Raw genomic sequence first — 26569 nt, 5'->3', positions numbered from 1 at the left:
TCGCTAAGTTGGGAGAGTCTCGAGATATTGCTGAAAAGCGCCTTTTTTCGCTAGAGAGAAAATTTGCTAAAAATCCTGATTTAAAAAGTCAATACTTGAAATTCATTAATGAATATGTGGCTATGGGGCATATGACATTAGTTTCTGATTTGAATCTATCTTTGGGTTATTTTTTGCCTCATCATTGTGTCTTCAAATCTGATAGCACCACTACCAAACTCAGGGTTGTATTTGATGGGTCTTCTAAAACTTCTTCTGGGTTTTCCTTAAATGATCTCATGATGGTCGGCCCTGTGATACAGGATGATCTGTTTTCAATATTAATTCGTTTTAGAAAGCACAACTTTGTATTGGGAGGGGATATAGAGAAGATGTACCGTCAGGTACTTGTCGATCCCACACAGCGTTCACTACAACGCATTATTTGGCGTAGTGATCCATCTAAACCTGTATCCGTTTATGAACTAAACACTGTCACATATGGGACGGCAACGGCATCATTTCTTGCCATTCGTTGTCTCCATGAAGTGGCACACAACATTTCCGGCACCCATCCCTCCATCAGCGGAATCATTCTAAAAGATTTTTATGTTGACGATCTGCTCACAGGTGGGTCAACGGTTGAGGAGGTCCAGCATATAAAATCAATCTTGTCAACCGTTTTGAATAATTACGGTTTTCCCCTTAGGAAATTTGTTTCCAACTCTCCTGAAATTGCAAATTCATTTAATGATCCCGAATCATTTGTCAATTTGGGCATAGATGAACCCACAAAAACTCTTGGACTTCTATGGCATCCAAAAAATGACGTTTTAATGTACACAATCAGAGATAATTTTTCCGATCCTATCACAAAAAGATCCATTTTAAGCATTGTCTCTCAGATATTCGATCCTCTTGGACTTTTACTTCCTTACACAGTAACAGCCAAATTGATAATACAGAAATTGTGGCAGTTGCATATCTCTTGGGATGAATCAATTCCTTTAAACTTAACCTACCAATGGCAAGAGTTCAAAGATCAAGTCAAATTGCTCCAGAAGTTACAAATACCAAGGCATGCATTAGGCATCTCGGCGGAAGTTATTGAACTTCATGGATTCGCTGACTCGTCAGAATCTGCTTATGGAGCAGTTATTTATGTAAAGTCGATAAATAACTCAGGAACCATTTCGGTTCATATGCTTTGTGCTAAGAATAGAGTAGCACCTTTAAAACTTTTAACGATCCCTAGATTAGAGCTATGCGCAGCGTTGTTATTGGCTGAGCTTATGGATAAAATAAAGGATTCTCTACAATTGAACGTGTCAAAAATTTATTATTATTCTGATTCTACCATCGCTCTTTCATGGATTAAATCATCACCACATCTTTATAAGGTTTTTATTGCCAATCGTATACAAAGTATCCAATCTCTTTCTAATCCTCAACAGTGGTTTCATATTTCTACCAAGAAAAATCCTGCAGACCTTTTGTCTCGTGGTATTTCAGCTCTAGAGTTGTGTAACTCTAATTTGTGGTGGAATGGTCCAGAAGAGCTCTTATTACCTTCTTCATCATGGCCCATCAATAGCACTCCACTTGTTCCTCATTCGGAACTTCCTGAACGAAAGCCTAATAAACCTATCGTATTACACACAAATCAAATCGAAGACTTTCAAAGAATACCCTATTTAACTAAATTTTCTAACCTTACTAGACTTACTAGGGTCTTTGCTTATGTATTAAAATTTTTAAATAACATTAGACCCAAATCCGTTAAGTTAGCAAATCAATTAACTATGGAGGAGATAAATAGCTCTATGATACAGCTCGTGAAACTGGCTCAGGCTGATAGATTTACATTAGAAATCAAAAATATCAAATCTCACAAGAATCTTCCTTCTCATAGCAAGTTGCTAAAATTAACTCCTTTTCTCGACGAATCTGACATTTTGAGAGTTGGGGGTAGGCTTAAGAGATCAGGGTATGATTTTTCCAAAAAGCATCCTGTACTTTTACCTAAAGAGCACTTCCTGTCTAAACTAATTGTTTTGGATCAACATAGTCGGTTGATGCATGCAGGGCCTCAGTTGACTTTATACACACTTAGAGAAAAATATTGGATTCTTGATGCTCGAAATTTGGTTAGAAGAATAATACATAATTGTATTGTTTGCTTTAAATATAGTTGTGTTCCATTGCAACCTCTAATGGGTGAACTCCCACCAGAAAGAGTAACTCCGACTCGACCATTTTATAATACAGGAGTAGATTATGCTGGTCCTTTCCTGATAAGAGATCGAATTACAAAACCCTATAAAAGTGTAAAAGCGTATATTTGTCTTTTTGTCTGCATGGCCACGAAGGCTGTTCATCTTGAACTTGTAGGGGACCTTACTACGCACTCGTTTTTGTCAGCCTTGAGAAGATTTTCTTCTAGACGAGGCAAACCTTCCGTAATTTTTTCGGATAATGGTACCAATTTTGTAGGTGCCTATAAGGAGCTTGGTTCGTTTCTTAAACAAGCCAATAAAACAATAAATATTAAATTATCACTTGAAGGTATATCGTGGAAATTTATACCGGCTAAAGCACCTCATTTTGGGGGATTATGGGAACGGGGTATCAAATCGGTCAAGTTTCATTTGAAAAGAGTTGTTGGAACCAATGTCTTGTCCTATGAGCAATTTTTAACTGTGTTGATCCAAATAGAGGGAATTCTGAATTCCAGACCTTTGCATCCGTTGTCATCAGACCCCAATGATACTGCACCACTTACTCCATCACACTTTCTCATTGGGGAAGCTATTACAAGCATTCCGGACCAAAATTATTTGAACGTGCCTAGCAACAGACTTAAGCATTTCCAGCTTATTCAAGCGATCACCCAGAAGTTTTGGTCTCAATGGTCCAGAGACTACATTAGTCAACTTCAAACTCGAGTGAAATGGAAAACTAATGCACCGAATCTTCTTCAACCTGGAGCTTTGGTGATTGTCAAAGAAGATGACTTACCTCCACAAAAATGGTTAACCGGTCGAATTTCCGAAGTGTTCCCGGGGGCTGATGGTATTATTCGGACCGCCACTGTAAAGACATTTAATGGAAGTTATCAACGACCAGTGACAAAACTTTGTGTTTTACCGATTATTTAAAGTCTGCCAGACTTTCAATGGGGGCGGCTATGTTGCGTCCCAATACACAAACATTTTTGAACAGCAGTGTAGTTAATATTTTTGGGCAGCAGTGTATTTGATATGTGCGCATATGTACAGCGATCCGTCATGCGCTATGATCATCATCGCACGCATCCACACGCGGGACGCAGGACGACCTCTCGCCTCTCTCTCTCTCATCGAAGATCTACAAGGCTTAACACCGTTTTGTAAAATATGTATTTTTTTTTCTCGAAATAAAGTTTAAAAACAGTAATTATCTTTCTGATAGCAGAAAACCGTATAAGTAATTATTGCTAAATGTACGGAATTTACATTAGGTATATTAAAAATCAGAAGATGTCAACAGGTAGTTAGAAAATATCGCTGGTACCTATGATTAATCTGATTCCCAATACGTTTTCAGTGAAAATAATAAGTCTTTGATAAGTGTTGGCGATCGTGACCCGTCAAAATAGCCCGGTCAAAACAGCCCCGTCAAAAAAGCCCCGTCAAAATAGCCCGAACACAAAATAGCCCACAAACAAATTAGCCCCGACAAAATAGATCGCACACAAAATAGCCTCGGTCAAAACAGCCCCGGCTAAAATAGTCCCGGCTAAAACAGCCTCTTATAAACAATTACATAATTATTTATACAAGGTGTCCAAAAACTTTTTTTTAATTTAAATTATTTTACAAAAAGGAAGAATGTATTTAATTTATTTAATTTAAAATGCATTTTACTGTTGCCCGAAAACAGAAAAAAATATTTATATCATAAATTAACATTGATTTTCGCTTAACTTAAATGTTCAAACTTCCAAGAGGCAGGAAAGACAGGACTCGAGTTCTCCGAAAAGACAATTTTTATTTAATATGGTTAAGATAAACATCTGAATAGAGGATAATTACCATTTCCGAAAAAATGTACTCCGACGCCCCTGAGGGGCATAAGGAGTTTCGAGAAAGAAGAAGAAGAAACAATGTATTTTTAAGGAATTATTTCATGACGAATTCTGAAGGGAGCTTTTTTTTCGGGACTATTTTGTCGGGGCTATTTTGTCGGCGGTCTATTATTCCGAGGCTATTTTGTCTGCAGGCTATTTTGTCGGAGCTATTTTGTGTGTGGGATATTATGTCGGGGCTATTTTGTCGGAGCTTTTTTGACGGGGCTATTTTGACGAGGTACCGTTGGCGATACAATTTTTTTTATATGCGTGTCCGCGATGAGTATAACTCCCAAAATGTTTATGACGAAAAGATTTAGTTCTTAATAGATGCCGACGAAAACAATTATTCCCCTCTCTATTTTCGCGAAAAAAATAATTCCTGGAAGATTTACAGCAAAGGAATCATTTTTCAATAAGTGGCCACAAAAAAAATTTTGGTAATGTACCGGCGAATACTAAATATAATTTTCAAAAGGTTGTGGGGGAAAACAATTACTTCTCTACAGATATCGGCGAAAAAAATTATTGCTATTTACGTGCCCAAGAAGATTATACATTTAAAAATATTTGTGACGAAAAGAATTATTTTTATACCAGGAACAACAAAAAATAATTCTTTTTATCTGTACATCCACCAAACATCCACGAAGATCGAAAACTCCCACAATATTGTAACGTGACTAGTGTAATTACTTATAATTACAATAAAACTAGCGGTTCGTAATTTATATACGACTTTATTTATATAAGTTACAGACGAATTTATCTTATACACTAAACTTATTCACAAAATATGCCCGTATTTATACCCAGTTGTTATTCTGGAACAATCGACTCCCATCTCGAGCTATCGGCTTGTTCCGCCTACGTGACGTACCTTCCAGAATTCTCCGGCGAGGCCTAGCACATCCGATTACGTCATTCTCGAGGTGTTTACTGTTATACGGGGATCGGCCAAGATTTCTCTTCCGCTACACTGCTCCCCTCTTAAGATCTGAGCGTCTCGATCAGCAACTCTAAATGAAGGCCCAGGATGGCGGAATCTACACGACTCTCCAGCTCTGCATACACCCTTCAAGAAGAAATAACAGTCTACTGTCTTTGAAGGGTACGACATCTTCGGGTTCATGCAACACACAGTGATTTGTACACCAGTTCCTCTGAAGACCACTTCAAGCATGCTTCTCACAATCTTCCAATCCAGATTTTCTACTGCATGGCCTATTTTTGGTAAAGCCAAATTTTTGATGTCATAATTACACACGATTTTCTTCAAATTAGTTAGAGCACGCCATATGTTCTCGTAGCTTGGCGTGTCCGTATAAGACTTTCTGGTCACCATATACAGCAAAGATCGAGGACCATCTTCCAATCGCAGTACTCTTCCAATTTTAGGCTGCTGATTTCTTAACTCGTCCAGGCGGCCGAACTTTCTATTGAATACGGACGATATTCCTTTAGTCATCTCGAGGTCTTGGGCAACACAGTGGGCCAGAGAGACGTTTTCTGGAACACCAAACAGATCTTGCTGAACTTCTGTGGTCACGCCGAATCTAGCACTCTTTCTCGCTGCGTAATTTGACATAAATTGATTAAAACTTGGCTGTGCGACATCTTTCATCTCACGTTGGAGGACTCGTGCTTCTTCTGTTTCATTTGAGCCAGCATATGGTGCAAGACGATTTATGTGAATAACTTTTGGTTTACCGTTTGGCAACTTCTTAATTCTATATATTACGTCATTTATTTTCTTCTTAACTTCATATGGACCTTCCCATTGTCTTTGCAGTTTAGGACATAAGCCTCGACGACGTTGCGGATTATAAAGCCAGACAAGATCACCTACTTCGAAGCTTTCATTCTTGCATCGAGAATCATATTGATCTTTCATTCTGTCACTGGCTATCTGGATGTGTTGTCGGGCAAGTTCATGAATGTTGTTCATTCGTAATTTCAGGCGGTCAACGTAGTCTTCGCCTGCAACATGTTCCTCGGAAGGTCCGCAGCCAAACTCTAGGTCGCAGGGCAACCGAACTTCACGACCCAACATCAGGCAGGTTGGTGTTTGACCTGTAGTTTCATTTACGGCCGAGCGGTAGGCCATCAGGAATAAATGAATGTGTTGGTCCCAATCTCGCTGATGTTCAGATACAACTTTGGACAAGTGTTTACCCATCGTTCGGTTCATCCTCTCGACCATCCCATCTGATTGAGGATGCAGGGGTGTTGTTCTGGTCTTATTGGCACCAATCAATTTACAAACGTTTTGGAAAAGAGCTGACTCAAAGTTTCGCCCTTGGTCAGAGTGGATCTCCAAGGGAACACCAAATCGGCTAAAGAATTCTTTAACAAGTACCTCTGCAACGGTAGCAGCTTCTTGATTTGGTAATGCATAGGCCTCAGTCCATTTTGTAAAATAGTCCATGGCTACCAGAATGTATTTATTTCCAGCATCGGTTTCTGGAAATGGACCTGCAATGTCGATTGCTACTCTTTCCATAGGACTTCCAACATTGTACTGTCTCATGGGTGCTCTCTTTTTACCAACTGGACCATTACCGGATGCACACAGTTCACATTTCCGGCACCATCTTCTTACATCATCTTTACAGTTCACCCAATAGAACCGTTCTCGAACCTTTTGCAGAGTCTTCGTAATACCAAAGTGTCCACCTGATGTACCGTCATGCAACTGACGCAGTACTTCTGACACTTTACTTTTAGGTACAATTAACTGAAGCTTAGATTCTGTACCATCATCGTTCTCAAAGGTTCTGTACAAAAGATCATCTTTTAGTATCAGGCAATTCCATTGGCTCCAGTAGGCCTTGACTTCCGGACTACATGCACTAATGTTTTGCCAACTAGGTCTCTCAACTCGACGCATCCAATCCAATACTCTTTTTATACATGGATCATCTTCTTGGGCGTTTTGTAACTGTTGGGGCTGCCATTGCTCATTAACTACGGTGGTTCGTCTCACGGGGCAAAATTGTTCCTCTAATTTGGCACAGTGATTACAATTTGCACTGCATGGTCGTCTCGAAAGGGCATCAGCATTTGAATGAACTCTTCCGGCCCTGTGTTCTATCTCATAATCATATTCTTGCAGTCGTTCTAACCATCTTGCCATCTGGCCCTCTGGATTACGGAATTGTATGAGCCATTTTAGAGCAGCGTGATCTGTTCGAAGAAGGAACTTTCTGCCGTACAAGTATTTATGGAAATGTTCGCAAGCCTTCACTACACCCAGCAGTTCTCTTCTGGTAACGCAATAGTTTCTTTCTGGTTTCGACAGGACTTTGCTGAAATAAGCGATGACTTTTTCCTGTCCATCCTGGATTTGTGAGAGAACAGCTCCTATGGCACTGTTGCTAGCATCGGTATCCAAAACAAATTTTCCTGCCTGTCCCGGGTAGCTTAATATCGGTGCACTGATCAGAGCCCTTTGTAGTTGTTCGAAAGCTTTTTGACACTCCTCACTCCATGTATATTCTTTGCCCTCCTCCGTCAACTTTGTTAGGGGCTTGGAGATATTGGCAAATCCTTTGACAAATCGTCGGTAATATGTACATAGGCCAAGGAAACTTCTAATTTCATGTTTATCTTTTGGTACTGGCCAATCTTTAATTGCTTCAATCTTTTCAGGATCAGCTGTTACACCATTACTCGATACAATATGTCCCAAATACTTAACTTCTCGTCGAAACATGTGACATTTCTTCGGACTTAACTTCAAGTTCGCTGCCCTCAATCGTTGAAAGACTTCTATTAGATTCTTGGCATGTTCATCAAAGGACCTTCCAACCACAATTACATCATCCAAGTAAACCAGGCATGTTTTCCATGTTAGACCTCTTAAAACTGCCTCCATTAATCTTTCAAATGTGGCAGGGGCATTACATAAACCAAACGGCATAGCCGTAAACTGCCAAAGCCCTGATCCTATCGAAAATGCGGTTTTCTCCCGATCGGCTGGCTCCATGTCTACTTGCCAATATCCACTTTTTAAATCGAGTGTGGAAAACCAACGAGAACCGGAGAGAGTATCCAATGTATCGTCTATTCTGGGCAAAGGATAACTATCTTTTTTTGTTACCGCATTGAGCTGGCGGTAGTCGATACAAAAACGCGTTGAACCATCTTTCTTCTTTACCAGAACTACTGGTGATGTCCATGGACTGTTCGATGGTTGAATTACCCCTTGTTTGTCCATATCCTTGATAATCTCTTCGGCTTCATCTCTTTTCGCAAATGGAAGTCGTCTAGGCCGTTGTCTGATTGGCTGAGCGTCTCCGGTATTTATTTTATGCGTTACTATGCTTGTTTTTCCCTTATCCTTCGTGTCAATAGCAAAAACATCTTGATACTCTATCAGCATAGATGTCACTTTTTCCGTTCGTTCATGATCAAGATCTTGGCATCTTTCAATGATCATCTCAACAAGCTCCTTTGGATACTTCGACTTCGATGATTTCTCATTGGTATTCACAGAGCAAATTGAAGCCACGGGAACACACTGCCCGATCAAAGCTCCTCTACTTAACTTGATAGCAGTTTCCCTTAAATTCATAACTCTTACAGGGATCACATCTCGAACTTTTACCAAAGTTTTCGCCGTTAGGAACTCGACATTATCCACATCTTCGACCATCCTTAAACTTCCCTCTCGGCAGTGTCCATCAAGCATGGTCATCAGAATTTTCTCACTATTACCGGGTATGGTTACGTCGCATGTAGTAAGTAAGCGGATGACATCTTCTTTGTCGTCGTGAAAGGGCAACTCTTCACCATTGATCTTGAGAACTCCATTTTGAACATCCAATATTGCCCCCACTTTCCTTAGTACGTCCATCCCCAATATGAATTCGTCGGAGATCTCGGCAATTAATACTTGATGTTCAACTGTGGTCTGGCCAATGGATACTGACATATTAGCCTCGCCATATGTATTAATTAGCTCACCAGTCGCTGTTCTAAGCTTTACTGTTGCAGGTGATAATTTATTATGGTCTCGTACTACATCTGGACGTGCGATAGTTCTCGTTGCACCTGTATCCACCAAAAATGATCTACATCTATTACTGATACGACCTTCGATGTATAAGTTGTGGATTCCACCGGAGGACGTAAGGTTGACAGTTACTATGGGGGCTCTAGTTCTCGAGGTCGGCAGTTGCCCCTTGGTGTCGACCCGCTCTAGTTTTCCGACGGCTGTACGATCTTCTTACAATTACGACGAATGTGGCCTACGTCTCCACAATTCCAACATCTAAGCTCGCGTCTCTTTGGCATCTGATTACTTAATACTCTCCGTATCATTTCTTCCAGACGTTCATCGTTGTGTTCGTCACTTTCTTCAATGGTTCTTATTCTATGGCCTCGTGAAGTTTGACTAGCCGTTTCGTGTTCCAATGCAATAGCAAGTGCTTCATCTAAAACTTTCGGCCTTGCTAGTCGTAAAGCTTTCTGTAGTTCATTATCTTTCAGCCCATTGACGAAGGTATCTACTGCAATTTCTTCTAAAACGCTGTCTGGCACCTCTGGATAAGCCAACCGCACCACACGAGCCACATATGCTTCAAATTCTTGCAGATTCTCACTTGCTCGTTGACTTCTACTTCGCAGTTGTGCTTTGTATACTTGTTGTAGATGAGCATCTCCATAGCGTTTTTCTAGACGAGTGAACAAGGTCTGGTAACAATTTTCTTGACCCTTAGGAATTGATCTTAATATATCTGCAGCATCACCTCGCAAAGCAGCAGTCAAGGAAACCGCCTTTTCCTGTTCGGTCCAATGATTGGCGGTCGCAATAGCTTCAAATTGTCTAAGATATATGGACCAAGAGGACTTTCCATCGAATGGTGGTAATTTGAATCTCATATTATGCGACGTTTCGTCTCTCGGTAGTTCATCTTTCACTACCGGATCTAACGCTGCTGCATTAACTGATGGTTGTACTTTTGTATCGGTTATCATGCTCTCTAGTTGTTTGATCTTTTCTTCTACGGTCTCTACACTTTTCTGCATCTTATCGAATGTTCTAGAAACTTCTTCAAATTTCTCGTCATTCTGTCTACAAACGTCTTCAAGTTTCTCGTCGCTTCTTCTAGAAGTTTCATCGATCTTTTGAGAAACACTTTCAAATTTCTCGTTGTTCTGTCTACTAACTTCTTCAAGTTTCTCGTCGCTTCTTCTAGAAGTTTCATCGATCGTTTCAGAAACAGTTTTTAATTTCGATAAGATTACTTGTTCTGCTGACTGGAAGTGGAACGTCTTTGGGTCTTCTCCGTTCTTCGTGAGGACATCCTCGAGTCGTGCTTGTAGGACTATCTTGAGCCCACTGCTGTCCAGATCCCGTTCCTCTAGCTGTTCACGGAGCTGTTTTACTGTAAGTTCTTGTAGCAACATCTTTGGTCGGCACACACGTACTTTCCAAAATGTCTTTTAACAGTCTTTCCGAATACCGAACAATCAACGCACTTTAACTATTCCCGACGAATAAAGTCCAAAAGTCTTTTAAAGTCTTTCCGAATACCGAACAATTAACGCACTCCGGTTATTCCCGACGAATAAAGTTCAAAAGTCTTTTAAAGTCTCTCTGTAATTCACTTATTTATATCGCACTAAGTTAACCGAACACCGACACCAACTGTAACGTGACTAGTGTAATTACTTATAATTACAATAAAACTAGCGGTTCGTAATTTATATACGACTTTATTTATATAAGTTACAGACGAATTTATCTTATACACAAACTTATTCACAAAATATGCCCGTATTTATACCCAGTTGTTATTCTGGAACAATCGACTCCCATCTCGAGCTATCGGCTTGTTCCGCCTACGTGACGTACCTTCCAGAATTCTCCGGCGAGGCCTAGCACATCCGATTACGTCATTCTCGAGGTGTTTACTGTTATACGGGGATCGGCCAAGATTTCTCTTCCGCTACAATATTTATGACGAAAACATCTAGTTCTTAATAGATGACGACGAATATAATTATTTATGTTTCTGTTCTTGCGGAAAAAATAACTCCTCGAAGATTTACATTAAACAAAAATTATTTTCCAGTAGAGTAGCTACGAAAATAAAATTTGCCGTCGCTTATTTAGCATTATTCTTTTTGCCGCGCATTATTAGGATTCATAATCTTCGCAAACATAGAAATATAAATGATTTTTTTTGCTGTCATTCATCCAAGAGTAATTATTTTGGCCGAGAAATTTTTAGTAATATTAATTTTCGTGGAAACATAATCAGAAATAATTCTTTTTACACGTAATTATTGTGAACTTTTTCATATCACCGCACCGTATTAGAAGTTATGGTCTTCGAAAGTACAAGACAGAACAAATATTTTTCGCTCTCATTCATTCAGGATCATACTTTTCATTCCTCATTATTAGGAGTTATAATCTGCATGAAGACAGAATTAGAAATAATTATTTTCAATGTTATTGATAGAAGAATAATTATTTTCAATGAGAACTTTTTAGTAGTTATAATTTTCGTGGACCCACAAACAGAACTGATGTTTTTTGCTGATACTCCTCAAAAAATAATTTTTTTCGCTAACAATTTATTAGGGATTATAATTTTCACGATCATATAATCGAAAATAATATTTTTCGTGGCGTTCATTGAAAGTTATACTCTTCACGGCATTTTTCAGAGTTATACTTTTCGTAGGCGGCGGCGATATGTCGGAAAAATTGTCAGAATGCTTTGCAAGGAAAAGAAGTGCCAATATTTCAGGCTTTTTGGAGCTTGTTTTTAAGTTAAATCTCTAAACATTGGTAGAAGACGTGTAAGAACTCCCATTCTATTAAATTCAAAAGAACTGTTCAATCTTTCAACAATCCACAAATTTATCAGAACTATAACAGGGACATTATTATTGTTAAAAATATAATATGATTCTTTTAATTTGTTAAAACGTTCGTGCGCTAAACTTCGCGAATGTGCGTAAAAAGGATACTTCACGAACTGTTTCGTAAATAACTATATTTTTTGGGTATGTTATTTTTTTATGAAAAAAATTGTTTTAATTTAAATTTGTTTAAATATTCTAAGAAGAGAAGAAATATATTTCTTAATAGTACCATTGACATAATTTTTAATACATATTTAGTATTTCAGGATTTGGTTAACCCTGCTTCAGTGTGCACAGATAAATTAGCACGAGAGATGTTCCGGGGTATGTCATACCCCAAATTAACTAACGCAGGAATTTAAAAATTTTAAACTTTTGATCATTTAAAATGATTATTCTTGGTTTTTTGATTATTTATGAGTCAAATAAGTTAAACATTGTACTGTAAAAGTTTTATATTTAAAAGTTAAACATCATTTATGCTACATATTGCAATTATGCCATTCAAAAAACATAAGTGAACAATAATACACGCAGATATTATGAAACATCTTATTGAACACACAACTCAAGAAACAACACACAAGAAACTTATAACACAATATTATACAAAGTAAAGAAAAAAATGTTTGCCGAAATACATCGAAAAATAAAAAAGTTAGAACTCCTCCAAATGTGTCGTTATTGCTTGTTCCAAAAAAATTGCAGTATGACATCGCATACCATTGTAAAATGTCTTCCTATCTTTATTTCTTGGACAATCAGAACATCTACTTCTTATCCTACGTCGCATAGGTACCTCTGGTTGCTGATTATTACATAGTGGTCAACGCATGGAAGGATATGGTCTTCGTTGGTTTTGAAACTCAGAAATCAGCTGCATTCAAAAACATTCGTCTTTTAGATTTCAGTTTTTTGTAGTTGTTATATAACTTGAACATTCATTCCAGCTGTATTCAAAAACGAAATAAAATAATGTCAAAGTCCAACGAGGGCTGCGACTGTTTCTTGATACGCTGTAATTGGCGATAGATAACTTATCCAATGTGTCTGTACAGCCTTTGGTTGTATTTTAAAAGCCAATAATTTCAGGCAATTTCGTTTCACCAGTTTCTTCAATTATAGTATCATCATGATGCAAAGTAAAAAAGAGGATTACATTTTTTGATCTGTTCGAAACAGAAACATATGACACAGTCTTTGCAGAATTTGCCTTTTAAGGGTAATAAAAATTATAGTAAATCTCAAAAAACATCAAAATATCATGTACTTCACCTCCAGAAAACAAAACAACTAAAAGTTATAATAGTAGTGTACCGGGGTATAACATACCCCAACCGTCTTTGTATCGACAGCTGGCAACAAGGTTATCGTGACAAAACATATATAAACTACAGCTACTAGGCGCTACAGGGCGCTATTTTATCGATTTTCGATTTTATAGTAATAAAAGTAGTATCTGGGGTATGGTATACCCCAGAACACCAAACGAGGGTTAAAACCTTTTATAGTTGATTTTCTCACAAACTTAGTTTTGTGGCATGTATCATGGTTGCTCTCTAAGGTCTTCAATTGTCTTCTCTTAATTTGTTTACGTTTATTTTGGTGGTTTCAAATTTACAAAAATATAGTTTAACAACAAAAGAGATGCAATAAAGAATCTATCTATATAAATGGTTGCTATAAATGGAGCTATAAATGGTTGAAGTATTATTTTTTGAAGATCGTAGTAATGCGTAGAAATTTTTGAAGTTATACTTTTTTAGGCGCGTTGGTTCTTGGTTCAAAAGTATTGGTCCTGAGCGCAGCTCAAACGTTATACGGGCTCTGATTGGATAATTACAATGACCTGTCAACAATTGTTCAATATGTCGGTCGTCTGTAAACAAATGTTGTGTATATTAGTTTTTATTGTTGTGAGGACAGAGAAAAAAGTAAGTTTATAATTGTAGTGACTTTTTAAATAGTTTTTAAAAGTAACAGGTACGTGATTATTGTAAATGTTTCAGTATTGTAATTGTAATAAAAAATTATATAGGTGCTTACCTCTTTGGAAAATGTATGTACCTATCTAGTAGGTAATGCTTTGATTTACATAAATTCATTACCAACAAAATTTCTACCAATCTTCATCTAATATATTGTTTTCTTACTCTATGTTTTGTTGTATTGTAATATTTTAATTCCAGAAAAATCAAACTAATTTTATTAAATTTAGAACTGTCAAACAGTAAATCGTTCAGTTGGCCTATCTTCAAACATGACAGGTACGTGTAAGTGTGGCTAAATGAGTAGAGGCTTTGAATTCAAATCCTCAGAACCCGAATAAACGCGGGTTCGAATCCCAATGCAAGTTTTTTTTTAAATTTTTTTTATACATTTTACGATTGTAAGTATATTTGTTATATTTTTTTTCAGAAAATGCGTATTTAGTTAAAATTGTTGCCAACAATTATTATTGTTTAGAAATCATTTATTTGTGGCATTTTTCAATGTGTTTGTGTGTGTTTTATTTTTATTTTTTTAATTTTTTTTTATTGTTTTAATAAAAATTTTTAGATAGTAGCAAGTATTAAAATTAGTTTAATATTTAAATAAAATATAAATAAATTGTTTAAAGTACATATTAATTTCGTTGGAATCATATAAGAGAAGTACAACTTCTTACGTGCGTACAAAGTACACACACATTCTTTTTTTTTTAATTGTTTTTTTTTATTTTTTAATTTTTTTTGTGGAATTTATTTTATTGGTGAGAACTAATTAGCTTTAAAATTGTCAGAAATAGATATTTTTAACATATCAAGTAAATAAAAATATTATAAAATAGAAATTTGATTTAAATTCGTATTTGAATCTATATTGTGAGATTTTTTCCCTACGCACGACTAGTTACGTTACAGAAGTGAGCGCGACTGCTCTCGGGCTAAGGGCGTATGTGCAAAATTTCGCCTCTAATGCTTTTTAAAAGCATTTATTATTTTTTTTTCGAATCATGAGAAAACTAATAAATATTTTTGAAAAATTTAAACGTAGAATGAAATATTACATTATTACCGAGGGCCGAAAGCCCGACAGAATAAACAACAAGTTTCTTTTGAATGAGATATATGAAATTAAAAATCACACTAAATGTTCTCTTTTTTTCACCTCTGTAATTTATTAAAATAAACATTATAGAAGTTTTCAGGGAATTTAGGCCCTCGGTAATAACGTAACATTTCATTCTGCGTTTAAATTTTTCAAAAATACTTATTAGTTTTCTCAGGATTTGAAAAAAAAAAAATAAATGCATTTAAAAAACATTAAAGCCGAAATTTTGCGTCTACCTCCTTAAAAAATTAGAAACTGCACAATATGCATATTACATTTAAATTCTTAAATTAAACACTTTTTAATGCAAATTTACACAACAATTTAAAACTTACCCGAAAACGAAACATTTTAGTAAGTAATTTATTCATAAACGATGTGATATAACAACACCTCTCACCACACAAAGATAAATAAATATGCACTTATACAGAGATTGCATGCTGTGTTAATAACCGGATAGATAAATATTATTAAGACGTTAGTCATATAATATAATTACCTAATTATCTGGATTCTTAATAAAAAATAGCGAGTGATAATTAATTTGCAATTCTAGTTGAACTAACCGCTCCTAATATGAACTTAACACAAGGTCGTGCAACTTTTAAACAACAACCTTAACAACGGTATACATATATCTAATCGTTATTCTTGTGTGATCAATTCAAAGGAAATGAGGCCAAATTAGACAAATGGTCGAAGAATGACACCTGAAGTTTTTTGTACTTCCAGTTATATTTTTTCTTTGTTATGCACACGTGAGGACAAGGTAAAATATTAAGTCAGATTCGGTTGATGATTTTATTGCGTGTTTAAAGAAAAAAAAAATTATTTAAAAATCTCAATGTAAATCTCTCTTTAGTTCAGTATATCCAACGTCTATGGATTAATCGGAATTATTATATATTAAATATTATATTTAATTCATTATTGATTATTATTTAACACTCACGACTGGACATGAATACGCAGTGCCGAACAACTATTCCGATTAGCTGAGCACCGTGAACAACTCGCCAATGTAATAGCTAACGTTAGAGGTACCTAATACAGCACCGAAAGAAGAAAAAGAGTGGAACTAGATAGCTTCAAGTCTACTTATACCATTTTATAATCGCATTATTATTGCATTGAGCATAACTCATTGATGAATGATTCTGAAAGGTATTCCAAACTTCCATGTGCCACTGCTATCACCTATAGAATTAACCAAAACATTTTTGGTTGTATTGAATGAAATTCAGAGTTTAGGGAAGGTTTATACGGTTTTATATAGGCATTTTAGTAGCCACCAAAATATTTACAGCTATAGGTATGTATAAAATGCTCTGGTCACAGTGTTAGTTGTCATATTCCTCCGAAACGGTTTGACCGATTTTTATGAAATTTTACACGTGTGTTCGGCAGGCCTAAGAATAGGTTGTTATTTATTTTTCATACCCGTACGTCATAAGGGGGTTTGCCCATGACACCGTAGCTCTCACAATAATGACGTGAAAAATACGAAATTAAGTAGGTTAAATGCCTTGCTAAATTCTGAACAGAACCGTAAGTCTTAGAAAAATTATGAGCACACGAGAAGAACGAGTGGTAAATTTCATAGAAGAGAAGTGTGACAGTTTAACTTTGGGACAAAAATATGAATTTTTTCATATTTCGAAATTTTCAAAAAAACCCTAAACGGAACTTTTCTCACGAACCGCAAGCAGGAAAAAAATTCTGAGCGCAATAACGAACAAGCGGCAAATTATAACATTTTATTTAATTTTTATTACTATTGTTTAATTTTATTTAATTAAACCAAAAAAATTTAATAATATCAGATATATTAATAAACAAATTTAAGATTGTAACTGTTACACTAGAAACTTTATTACGAATTCTTTTTGTTTATTTTAAGTAAATTGTATACAACAGTTTAGCTTTTTAATCTATTGAGGCAGTACGAAGTCTGCCGGGTCAACTAGAAATAAATAAAATAAAGAAAGGAAATACACGACAATTACACTACCTATATGGAGTGACGATATTACAAGCAAAACTAAACACCAAATTTTAATATAATAAAAGACAGGAGTGTAAAGCTGCTTACTGTATGACTCAGAGACGTGAGTGATACATAAAAGAATGGAAAATAGAATAAATACAATGGAACTAATGGTTTGACGAAGAAGCTGCAGATAACACTAATGGACAAAGTGAGAAATAATCGCATTAAGGAACTAATGAATGTGAAGTTGACACTAAATGACGAAACATAAAAAACGAAAATTACTCTAGTATGAACATAGGGATGAACGAGACAAAAATACCGCTGATTACTTGGAATGGAAACCAAAGAGAAGGAGAAAAAGAGGACGTCGTACATTACATACAGTGAAACGAACAGATAAAAAGAGCAACGAAAAAAAAAGAAACCTCAGTGAAGACGATTTATATGACAAGAGGCAATTGGGATGTGGTAAACAGCATACAGAAGATTATGTATAAAGCTACATAAGTAAGGATAAGTAATTTCACGGCAATTTGAAGTAAATTTGAGAAAAATTATTTATTACATGGAGATCTTGCCATTTGGACTTGATAACACTAGTAAGTGAACTATTATATTAGATTATATTATTTTTACAACATACTCACTTGCAACCTTTGCAATTCCGCCTTCTTCTCATCCAGTTCTTTGGTTTCTTGTTCTTTTAAAGCGTTCCAAGCCGCTTTCTCCCCACTCAATTTATCTTGCAGGTTCCTCAGCTCTTCTAATTGTTGATTATGTCGATATTGCTTTGAATCCGCACCACCTTTCAATGTTACATTTTGAGCTTGCAGACTAAAATAGTAACAGTAATTTAATTATTATATATACACAATGGAATTATTTTACATTTGTTCAGATTTTCAGAATTAACCAAATAAATAATACTCAACCAGTATTTAGTTGTATCATAACTCAGCCAATCGCTTCTACTGAACTTAAACATAGTGACATATAACAAGTAATAGGGAACGCACATTTTTTTTATTACAGAATAATGTTCAGTTTTGTTTAAAAATGAGATTTCCAAAATTTCACGTTTCAAAAACTCGTAATAACTTAGAAATACCAATTTCAAATCTTCTGCGGTATAAAATAGTTCAAACGACCCGTGACGTCAAATAGTTTTATTATATAGTAATGATTATGGTTATATTTAGGTATATTCTTCTTCTCCTTCTTTAGTTTATTGGCCTCCACCTAGTTGGGTAGTTGGCCGGCTCATCGGCGCGAAATAAGGAAAAAATATTGATATTCTAATGACATTTATCGTATGTCATTGTAATAATATATACCAGTTTGTTGAGATTGGAGTTTGATACAGTTTTTGAAGGAAAGGAAAGAAGGTTTACTATGGAAAATAAAACAATTTTGTAAAAGTACAAGTTTTCTATGAATAGTTCAAACGATCAAAAACACTTGTGACGTCACATAACTGTATTTTCTACTGACGTTTATAATGTCTAATTTAAAATTATATACAATTTTGTTTACTTTGTTGGTAAATAATGTAAATATATAACCGGATGACGTCACAACGCGTTTTGGGCTGGCTGGTATAATTTGAATTTTTAATCGTCTTTAGGGGCCAAAGGGCCAAACGAAAGACAAACAAAACTTTTTTATCTTTGATAGATGTTTTAAATTATGTTCTGTTGTGATTTATAACATTTTTTTCGAATTTAAAATTTTATGCAAGTTCCCTATTCAATGAAACGGCATGATCTGGCAATGCTGCTGGTGAAAAAATAGAGGAAAAAACGTTCCCCGTTCATCTTATGACTAAAAGCAGTGATATTCCCTAGCCACCTCGTAGTCCGGACCTCCCCCTACGCGACAACTTTCTTTCGGGGTATATAAACTCGAAAGTGTTTAAAAATAACACCCCAAGAATTATCGAGGCTTTGAAAGCACGGATACGCGAAAAAATGGAAGTAATACCTAAAAGAAACCAGAAGATAGAGATCAATGGAAAAAAATTGGAATATTGGAAGAAATCACGATCCTCAGTAATGGGGAAACGACAAGAGAGAGAAGAGAGACCTCAAGAAATGTTACTCAATGACGTAAACAGCTTTGTTCTATGGCTACAAGAAAGTGTCCCGACAAAATGGAGGCCACCATTCCAATATCATCTTTAAAAACTGAATATTTCTTCACTTACACATTAATATAATTTCCATAAAAAGTTAAATTTAATAAAAAGTTATTTGTTCAGATTTTTTTGTTTGTTTGAGATAGTACCGTTTCATTGAATCACCTTGTATTTTCAAAATTTTACACACTACCAATGGATTGTGTAAGAATTACTAACGTGTTTTTTTTGGTTTATAAATTTCAAGTAAGCGTACATACACTGATAGATCAGCATATAGTATTGTAAACTATAAACAAACTTACCTTTCATTTGTTGTCATCAACTGGGAAATAATGCACAACAAGGTGTAAACGTAATGTGACAACTGAATAGCAGCCAACTGTTGCTCACGTCCGAGTGACAATAAGGCCGGACCGTCAGGAGCCGTCGTCAAATGCTGTTGAGATTGTTGAGGGGATTCGCTATTTACATTTAAAATATTGCCATTTATTAAAGGCCCTCCTGTTATCACACAATTTCTATAAGGCAACCGTTCCTGTAAAAAAAAATAACCAAATCAGTACCAAGCAAGAGTGGAGAGAGCGAAATTTCATTTGAAAACAGCAGGGAACCTTAAGGTACCTATTTACTTGAGCATTTCTCTCCCAACGAACTGAAAGAGCAGAGCGCGCTGTAACAAATGACTCTAGTCAGTAGTGTTCGCGAGCAAAATTCTGCCGAACCCAACAAGACGAGCATTTTCGGAGGAGCGTCGGTAACCGTTGAAAGATCAAAACCGAGCATTTGTTCGTTGATGCTCAGTGGGTACGAGCGTTCAACGTATATGATGTGTTCGCAGCAAATATTTACTTAAAAAAGAACTTTGATTAGTTCTGCACTTAAAAGAATGGAATGGAACAGAGAAAAATGTTTAGATCTTATTGATTTATATGACCGCTCTTTTGTGCTGTGGAATCCAAAACATGGGCAATATTACACATATATCAAAATAAAAAAATGATGCATGGATACTGTTAGCTGAAGAAGTAGGATGTACCTCTAAAGAAGCAAAGAAACAGGTTGATAGTTTGCTTGCCAGTTTCCGAAAAGAAAAGGCAAAAAGTACCAGAATCGGCAGGTAAAGGAAAAGGTAGTTTTTCAAAATTCTTACCAAAACTAATAATAATTACTGTTTACTTTTTTTAGGAAGGGATGAAATATATGTATCTAAATGGTTTGCTTTTCCCCCTTTTTTTAGATCGAGATGAACCGAGAACAATTATAGTCAATTTATAAGTTTTTGAGAAGTGAAAAAACCCACAGTCTGTGGTAAGTTTAATTATTCCTTTTTAATCCATTTAAACGTGAGATAAAAGAAATATAATTCTTTCTTTGTATGGTTTTTTGCAACACCCGTGTCAAATATATTGCCCTTCATGGATATTTCGTACCGCTCTACACCCCGGTCCGTTTTCAGTAAGGCAAATGCAAAATAAAACTCACTAGATGTACGGACACTGAACCTTGTCTTCAAATGCGAGTACTTGTTTCTGACTGAAAAGTCGTCGTCTTTTATTCTCGTGAATGTATAGTTCTGATGGTTTTCTCGAGAATTAGTGATCTAATCGAGTCAGGCAGCCAATACGGTGCGAGTATGGGTATGATCATATGATCGGGGCGCTGGTTGGTCGGAAACTGGCAGAGTCGATGACAAGGGAAAGACATTAGGTTCAAAAGAGAAGGTTCTTGCGACAACTGAGTCATATCATGAGGTTAAAAACAAAATGCTGTACAAAATAGTCATAGAATTGTTGGAGAAGCCTTAGAATTCTATGTATTACCTTAGCAGAAAGCTAATAGAATGGATTTTGAAATAAAAGTTTTATTAATAAAGTCTGTGGCTTATTGAGTGAAGTGTTGATCTATGTTTTAATGCTTATAAGTACTTACAAATAGTCTTGAATCACCAGGTTTCAGATTCTCAAAGTCGGGAGTACCGGCGGGTGTTCCTGACGTCGAAAGTTTCTTCCCCAGCAGTTTAAAGGGACCCTGGTTGTTGTCGAAACCGCCAAACGTTTCTGCCCGTTTGGGCAGTATTGGTGAGACGTAGGTTTCGCTTTGGTGTTCACCTGCAGAGCTGACACTTCTTGAAAGATTCGTGCCTGTCGTATATAATGAACTCGCCAATTGACTTACTTCCTGCAAATTTGAGAATGAAAAATAAAGTAAATTTTGAAATAAAAATTAAATTCTATTACACATATTATTGATTATAAGCTACTTAATATACAGCATATATTGTTTGTGACTTTATCTTGTTCTTACTGTGCCTTATCCTTAAGAACGTTGGCCATTACATTTGCTCACTTAATTTTATTAGCAGTCGCCCTGAATAATTCTATGGAGGTCATATTCGTCCATTGTCTTAGGTTTTTAAGCCGCCAAGAGTTACATTTTCTTCCTGGTCTCCTTTTGCTAATGATTTTGCCTTCGATTATAAGTTGGAACAGTTCATACTTTTTATTTCTTACGATGTAACCAAAATATGTGTTTTCCATTCTTTTATTATAAACATTAGCTCCCTTTCCTTGTTCATCCTCCGCAATTATCGTATGGCTCACGTAGGATATTCTAAGCATTTTACGGTAACACCAGATTTCGAATGCTTGGATTCTTTTTTGTGTTGCTTCTGTCTTTGTCCAGGTTTCAATACCATAGAGCAAGGTGAAGAAAACATAGCACTTAAGTATTCTAGTTCTCAATAAGATACCCAGCTGGCGGTTGCATAGAATTTTTTGCATTTTGTAAAACACTGTATGTGCCTTTACCCGACATGAAGTATGCATCAGAATCGACATCTCTACTAACTAACACGCGTATTGAAAAAAGTGCTTCATTTATTCCGAAGCCATTCTTAAAACCAAATTGAGTTTGACCAGAGTGGTCGTCTACTTTATTGTATGCTCTATTGCGTATTATTCGTAGGGAAAGCTTCAGCATATGATTCATCAGGCTAATAGTCCTATGGTCTTCACTTTTCTTGCAGTTTCTCTTCTTTGGTATTGGTATAAACACCGATTTCAGCCAATCATTTGGTATTATGCCTGTTTTGTGTATTCTTATATATCTTCCATTACTTCGATGTGTTCGTCTAATAATCAGCCCTATTCTGTAACTTTTAACAAATCGAATAGAAATGACCAAGTCGAATCGTAATTACCTTAAATCGGAATGTTTGATATCTATCGCGTCATTTTCGTGTTTGGATTCGCATTATGTAACTCGCATCGAAATCAAGGTAAATCGAAAACGGCAATTTCTATTTCACGTGGTCAGGAGGGGGTGGCAACTCCGCATTGTCAAGCGAAATTAGTGTTCTGTGGCCTGCTTGTTACTGGTTCTAAATTTGAAATACGACACCGTTGCCATATCTTCAATTTTTCATACTATCACATTACATACAGTTGCATTTCAAAAATAGTTTTCAAATAACAAAAAAGGAAAGTTTTGAAAAGTAAACAACAAAATATTAGTGTAAATATTCTACACAAAAAGCTCAAAAGATGATAAATGGTTTTAAATCAAAGTTAAATAAAATCGTTATAAAAAAGTAGATCAACTGATAAATAAAAAAGAATGTGTGTGTACTTTGTACGCACGTAAGAAGTTATACTTCTATATAATTTCAACGAAATAAAAACAGTTACAATACAAAAAATTAACAATAATTACCAAAAATTAACCAAAAATTAAACAATGCCAAATATTAAAAAAAAAAGTATGAATCGTCCGGGATTTGAACCCGCAATCTCGCGATCTCTCGATCTCTGGTCCAATGCTCTACCAACCAGGCCATCAAAGCGCATGTTATTGACGTTTCAGATATACATAATTACACATCACGGTGACAAGTGAAATATAAAAATAGATATTTTATTATTTTACGCCCAAGGAAGACAAATCCAAAGACACAAAATTATAATAAATAATACATTTACTAAAAAACATAATTTGAAAGATTAGCAACTAAACGCCATACTGTCTGTGTGCGCATGTGCGCAGATTTATGAATAATTTTACTCTCAATCGCGCCTAAAGAAGTATAACTTCAAAAAGATAAATGATGATAAGATGTCTGATGTAAAATATTACTAATAATATACAATCTTAAGATTTGGTTCCAGCTAAAATAACTGATAAACTACTTTTCCCAAAAAGGCGTCTTTTCTATAATTATTTTCTTTTCTATAAGCGTTGATTGATAAAACTACATGTAAACTGGTATAATATATTTATCACTCAACGCTATAAATCTATCTTTATATTTTAAACGGCCTTGTACAATATATTCTTGTACATTATGCCATAGATTGAAATTGTACAAGAAATAAACCAAAAAAGTATGGCAACACTGTAAACTGTGACTGGCAAACATTCAGAATTCAGATGCCAGAGAAAATATGGTTAGGTTCAATGCATAGATACTCGTACAACATGACTAAATTAAATATACAATTTCCTAAGTAAATAACACCACAGGCTAAAAAATTAAGCACATACAAAAGGTAAACATACTGTAAATAATTGTAAATAAGAAGTAATAAACTATTTTTAGTAGATATAAAATGTAAACGTCAAAGCAAAATACAATGCGCTTGCGTCAAGCACAATTCAGATTATCGAAATCTAATTAGGGTAAATGTTGTCGAAGTCATTTCTATTCACTATTCCGATTGTAGAGATTCCGAGGGAGTTATGGAATACCGATTTTGCCTATTTCTATTCGACTTGGCCACTTCTATTCGATTTTCCTTACTTCTATCATCGAAATGAGATATAGAATAGGCATGAATACCTTATTATTTCAATTGGGATTATCTTTCCCAACAGCTTTTCCATTCTTTATTTGCTTTGCAGCTTTGATCATTTCTTTCTTTGTGATGGAAGGTCCAGTCGACACCTCCTGCATACAAATGTTCATCCTCTCTTGGTCTTGAAACAACTCTTCCACGTATTCTCTCCATCTACCTACTTGATCTTCTACATATGTTAAGTAGCGGATTCTTATGCTTATCTTTGATGAAAAACGTAGGTGTTTGTTTTCATATTCCAGCGGCCTCTTTCACTTTTTCATGTGGGTTGAAAGTATCATGCCTTTGTTCCAACTCTTCAATTTCTTGGCATCTTTCACTTTCCAGGCACCTTTCACTTTCACTTTTCACAAGCCAGGTTTCTTTGGCTTGTTGGATCTTCATTCTGATATTCTTGTGTATTTGCTTGTATGTTGTTTCATTTTTATCTCTGTATTTTCTCTTTTCGTCCATCATGTTTAAAATTGCTTCTGTCATCCATGGTTTGCTCTTTTTCGTGTCTCTTGTTTAAGGTAGTCTTCTGTTACTCTTGTCAATTTTCTCAATACTTTTCTCAATACAGTGCGTTCATAAAGTAACGTATAAATTTATTATCTCGTAAACCGGCGAATTTGAGGAAAAACCCCGAAACAGGTCGATTTTTATTTTTAAATGTTGATTTTTTGGTACATATCACATTAATGACGTCATCCATCTGGGTGAGATGACGTAATCGATACTTTTTTAAATAAGAATAGGGGTCATGTGATAGCTCATTTGAAAGGGTATTCAATTTTCTATTCAATAATATAAACATTAATATAATTATGTATACAGGATGTTCAAAAAATATTTTTTTGATTAAATTTTTTGAAACAAAAAGAAGAATGTATGTAATTTATTTAATTCAAAATACATTTTACTGTTGTCAGAAAAGAGGAAAAAATTATTTATTACACAAATAAATATTGTTTTTCGCTTAAATTCAATTTTAAAGCTGCCACCCACTTGACGCTGGGATGTTTGAACATTACGTTTAAGGTACTAGTACACTTTAGAAACCCAAAAAAATTCTTTTTTTTCAAGAATTTTTTTCTCAAAATCTTTATTAAAAATGAACATAAAACTTCTTACATATTAATATCTAACTCTTAAAGAGTACAAAAAATATATCCTTTTTCATTTATGCACGTACAATAATATGATAGAGGGCGCAAAAGTCGAGGCCTCGAAAAATGTTGGCGGACAGTTAATCTCAGGATTGGGATATCTGAAACAAAAAAATCGTACTGTATTTGAAAAATCAAGGTTTCTTACGTGACAATTTATCACAATTTGACCAAAAAATAAAAAATAAATATTTTTTAACCATGAAAAACTGAAGAAAGAAGAAAATTGCGATTTTTTCACAAAATTTTTTTAAATTTCCGTAAAATCTTTTTTTTTGCAGAATTTTTCACTAACGGTGGTAAACTGTCACGTAAGCAAACCTTCATTTTTCAAATGCCGTACGATGTTTTTGTTTCAGAGGTCCCAATCCTGAGATTAACTGTCCGCCATCGGAACTACTTTTTTTCGAGGCCTCGACTTTTGCGCCCTCTACAATATTAGTGTACGTGCATAAATGAAAAAACATATATTTTTTGTGTTCTGTAAGAGTTAGATATTAATATGTAAAAAGTTTTATGTTCATTTTTAATAAAAGTTCTGAGAAAACAAATCTTAAAAAAATGCTTATTTTTAGTCTTTTAAAGTGTACTAGTATCCACCTTATTATATAATAATATAGTTCACATTACCGGTAAATCTCCGTTTAACGTTTTATCTGCTCTAGCGACTCAAAACAGATTAATTTACGACTGCATAATCGATTTTTTGGCCAAATGTAATATTTTTCTTTAGATAAAAAAAATAATAATAATTTGTTTTTACTGTTTACCTTTGTTTTCTCTCCTTTATATGTTTAATCCTATTTACCGTGGCCTAGTTTTCCTGTATATGTTTTATATTATAATGTCCTGATGGGCCCCTGGACGTGAAGCGTGTGACCCTTGTTAATGTGTATGTATATATATAAAATTTTCTCTTCTTTTCACTAATTGTTGTATTGATTTCCAACTTAAAATTTATCTATTCTAGTCTATATTTAATTGAAAATAATTCATAAACTTTTTACTGCTCCTAATGAGATTAAAAAAAACATGTAACTGGCTGTATGGCAAACTGCCAAAGCCATTAAAAAAAAAAAAAAAAAAAAAAAAAAAAAAGTGTACTAGTACCTTAAACGAAGATAAATATTTATTTTTCAAATAAAATCTGTTTTCTGTCTGTGTAAATAAAATCACATACATTCATCATTTTGTGTCAATTAATTTAATGAAAAAAAATTTTTTGGACACCTTGTATAAATAAATATGTTAATGTTTATATTAGTGAATAGAGAATTGATTACCCTTTCAAATGAGCCATTGCATGACGTCGATTTTCATTTAAAAAAATTATCGATTACATCATCACGCCTAGATTTATGACGTCACTAGTAT

At 35.1% G+C, this 26569-nt stretch overlaps 1 protein-coding gene across 7 annotated transcripts in view; it reads right to left on the bottom strand.

The window, feature by feature from the left end:
- The window catches only part of LOC114347563 (rho guanine nucleotide exchange factor 18), a 345544-nt gene that overhangs the window by 25372 nt on the left and 293603 nt on the right, over window positions 1–26569 (bottom strand). For all 7 annotated transcript variants that reach the window (XM_050649938.1, XM_050649940.1, XM_050649936.1 and 4 more), the window contains 3 exons: window positions 21127–21371; window positions 19500–19732; window positions 17708–17894 (listed from right to left, as the gene is read on the bottom strand). In XM_050649938.1, coding sequence (XP_050505895.1) covers window positions 17708–17894; window positions 19500–19732; window positions 21127–21371 — 665 coding nt within the window. The remainder of the gene's footprint in view (window positions 1–17707; window positions 17895–19499; window positions 19733–21126; window positions 21372–26569) is intronic.

The sequence above is a fragment of the Diabrotica virgifera genome, chromosome 4 (genome assembly GCF_917563875.1).
Source record: "Diabrotica virgifera virgifera chromosome 4, PGI_DIABVI_V3a".
Classification (NCBI taxonomy): Eukaryota; Metazoa; Arthropoda; class Insecta; order Coleoptera; family Chrysomelidae; genus Diabrotica; species Diabrotica virgifera.
The sequence above is the reverse complement of the archived record's forward strand: the minus strand, read 5'-3'. Positions and strand labels throughout refer to the sequence as shown.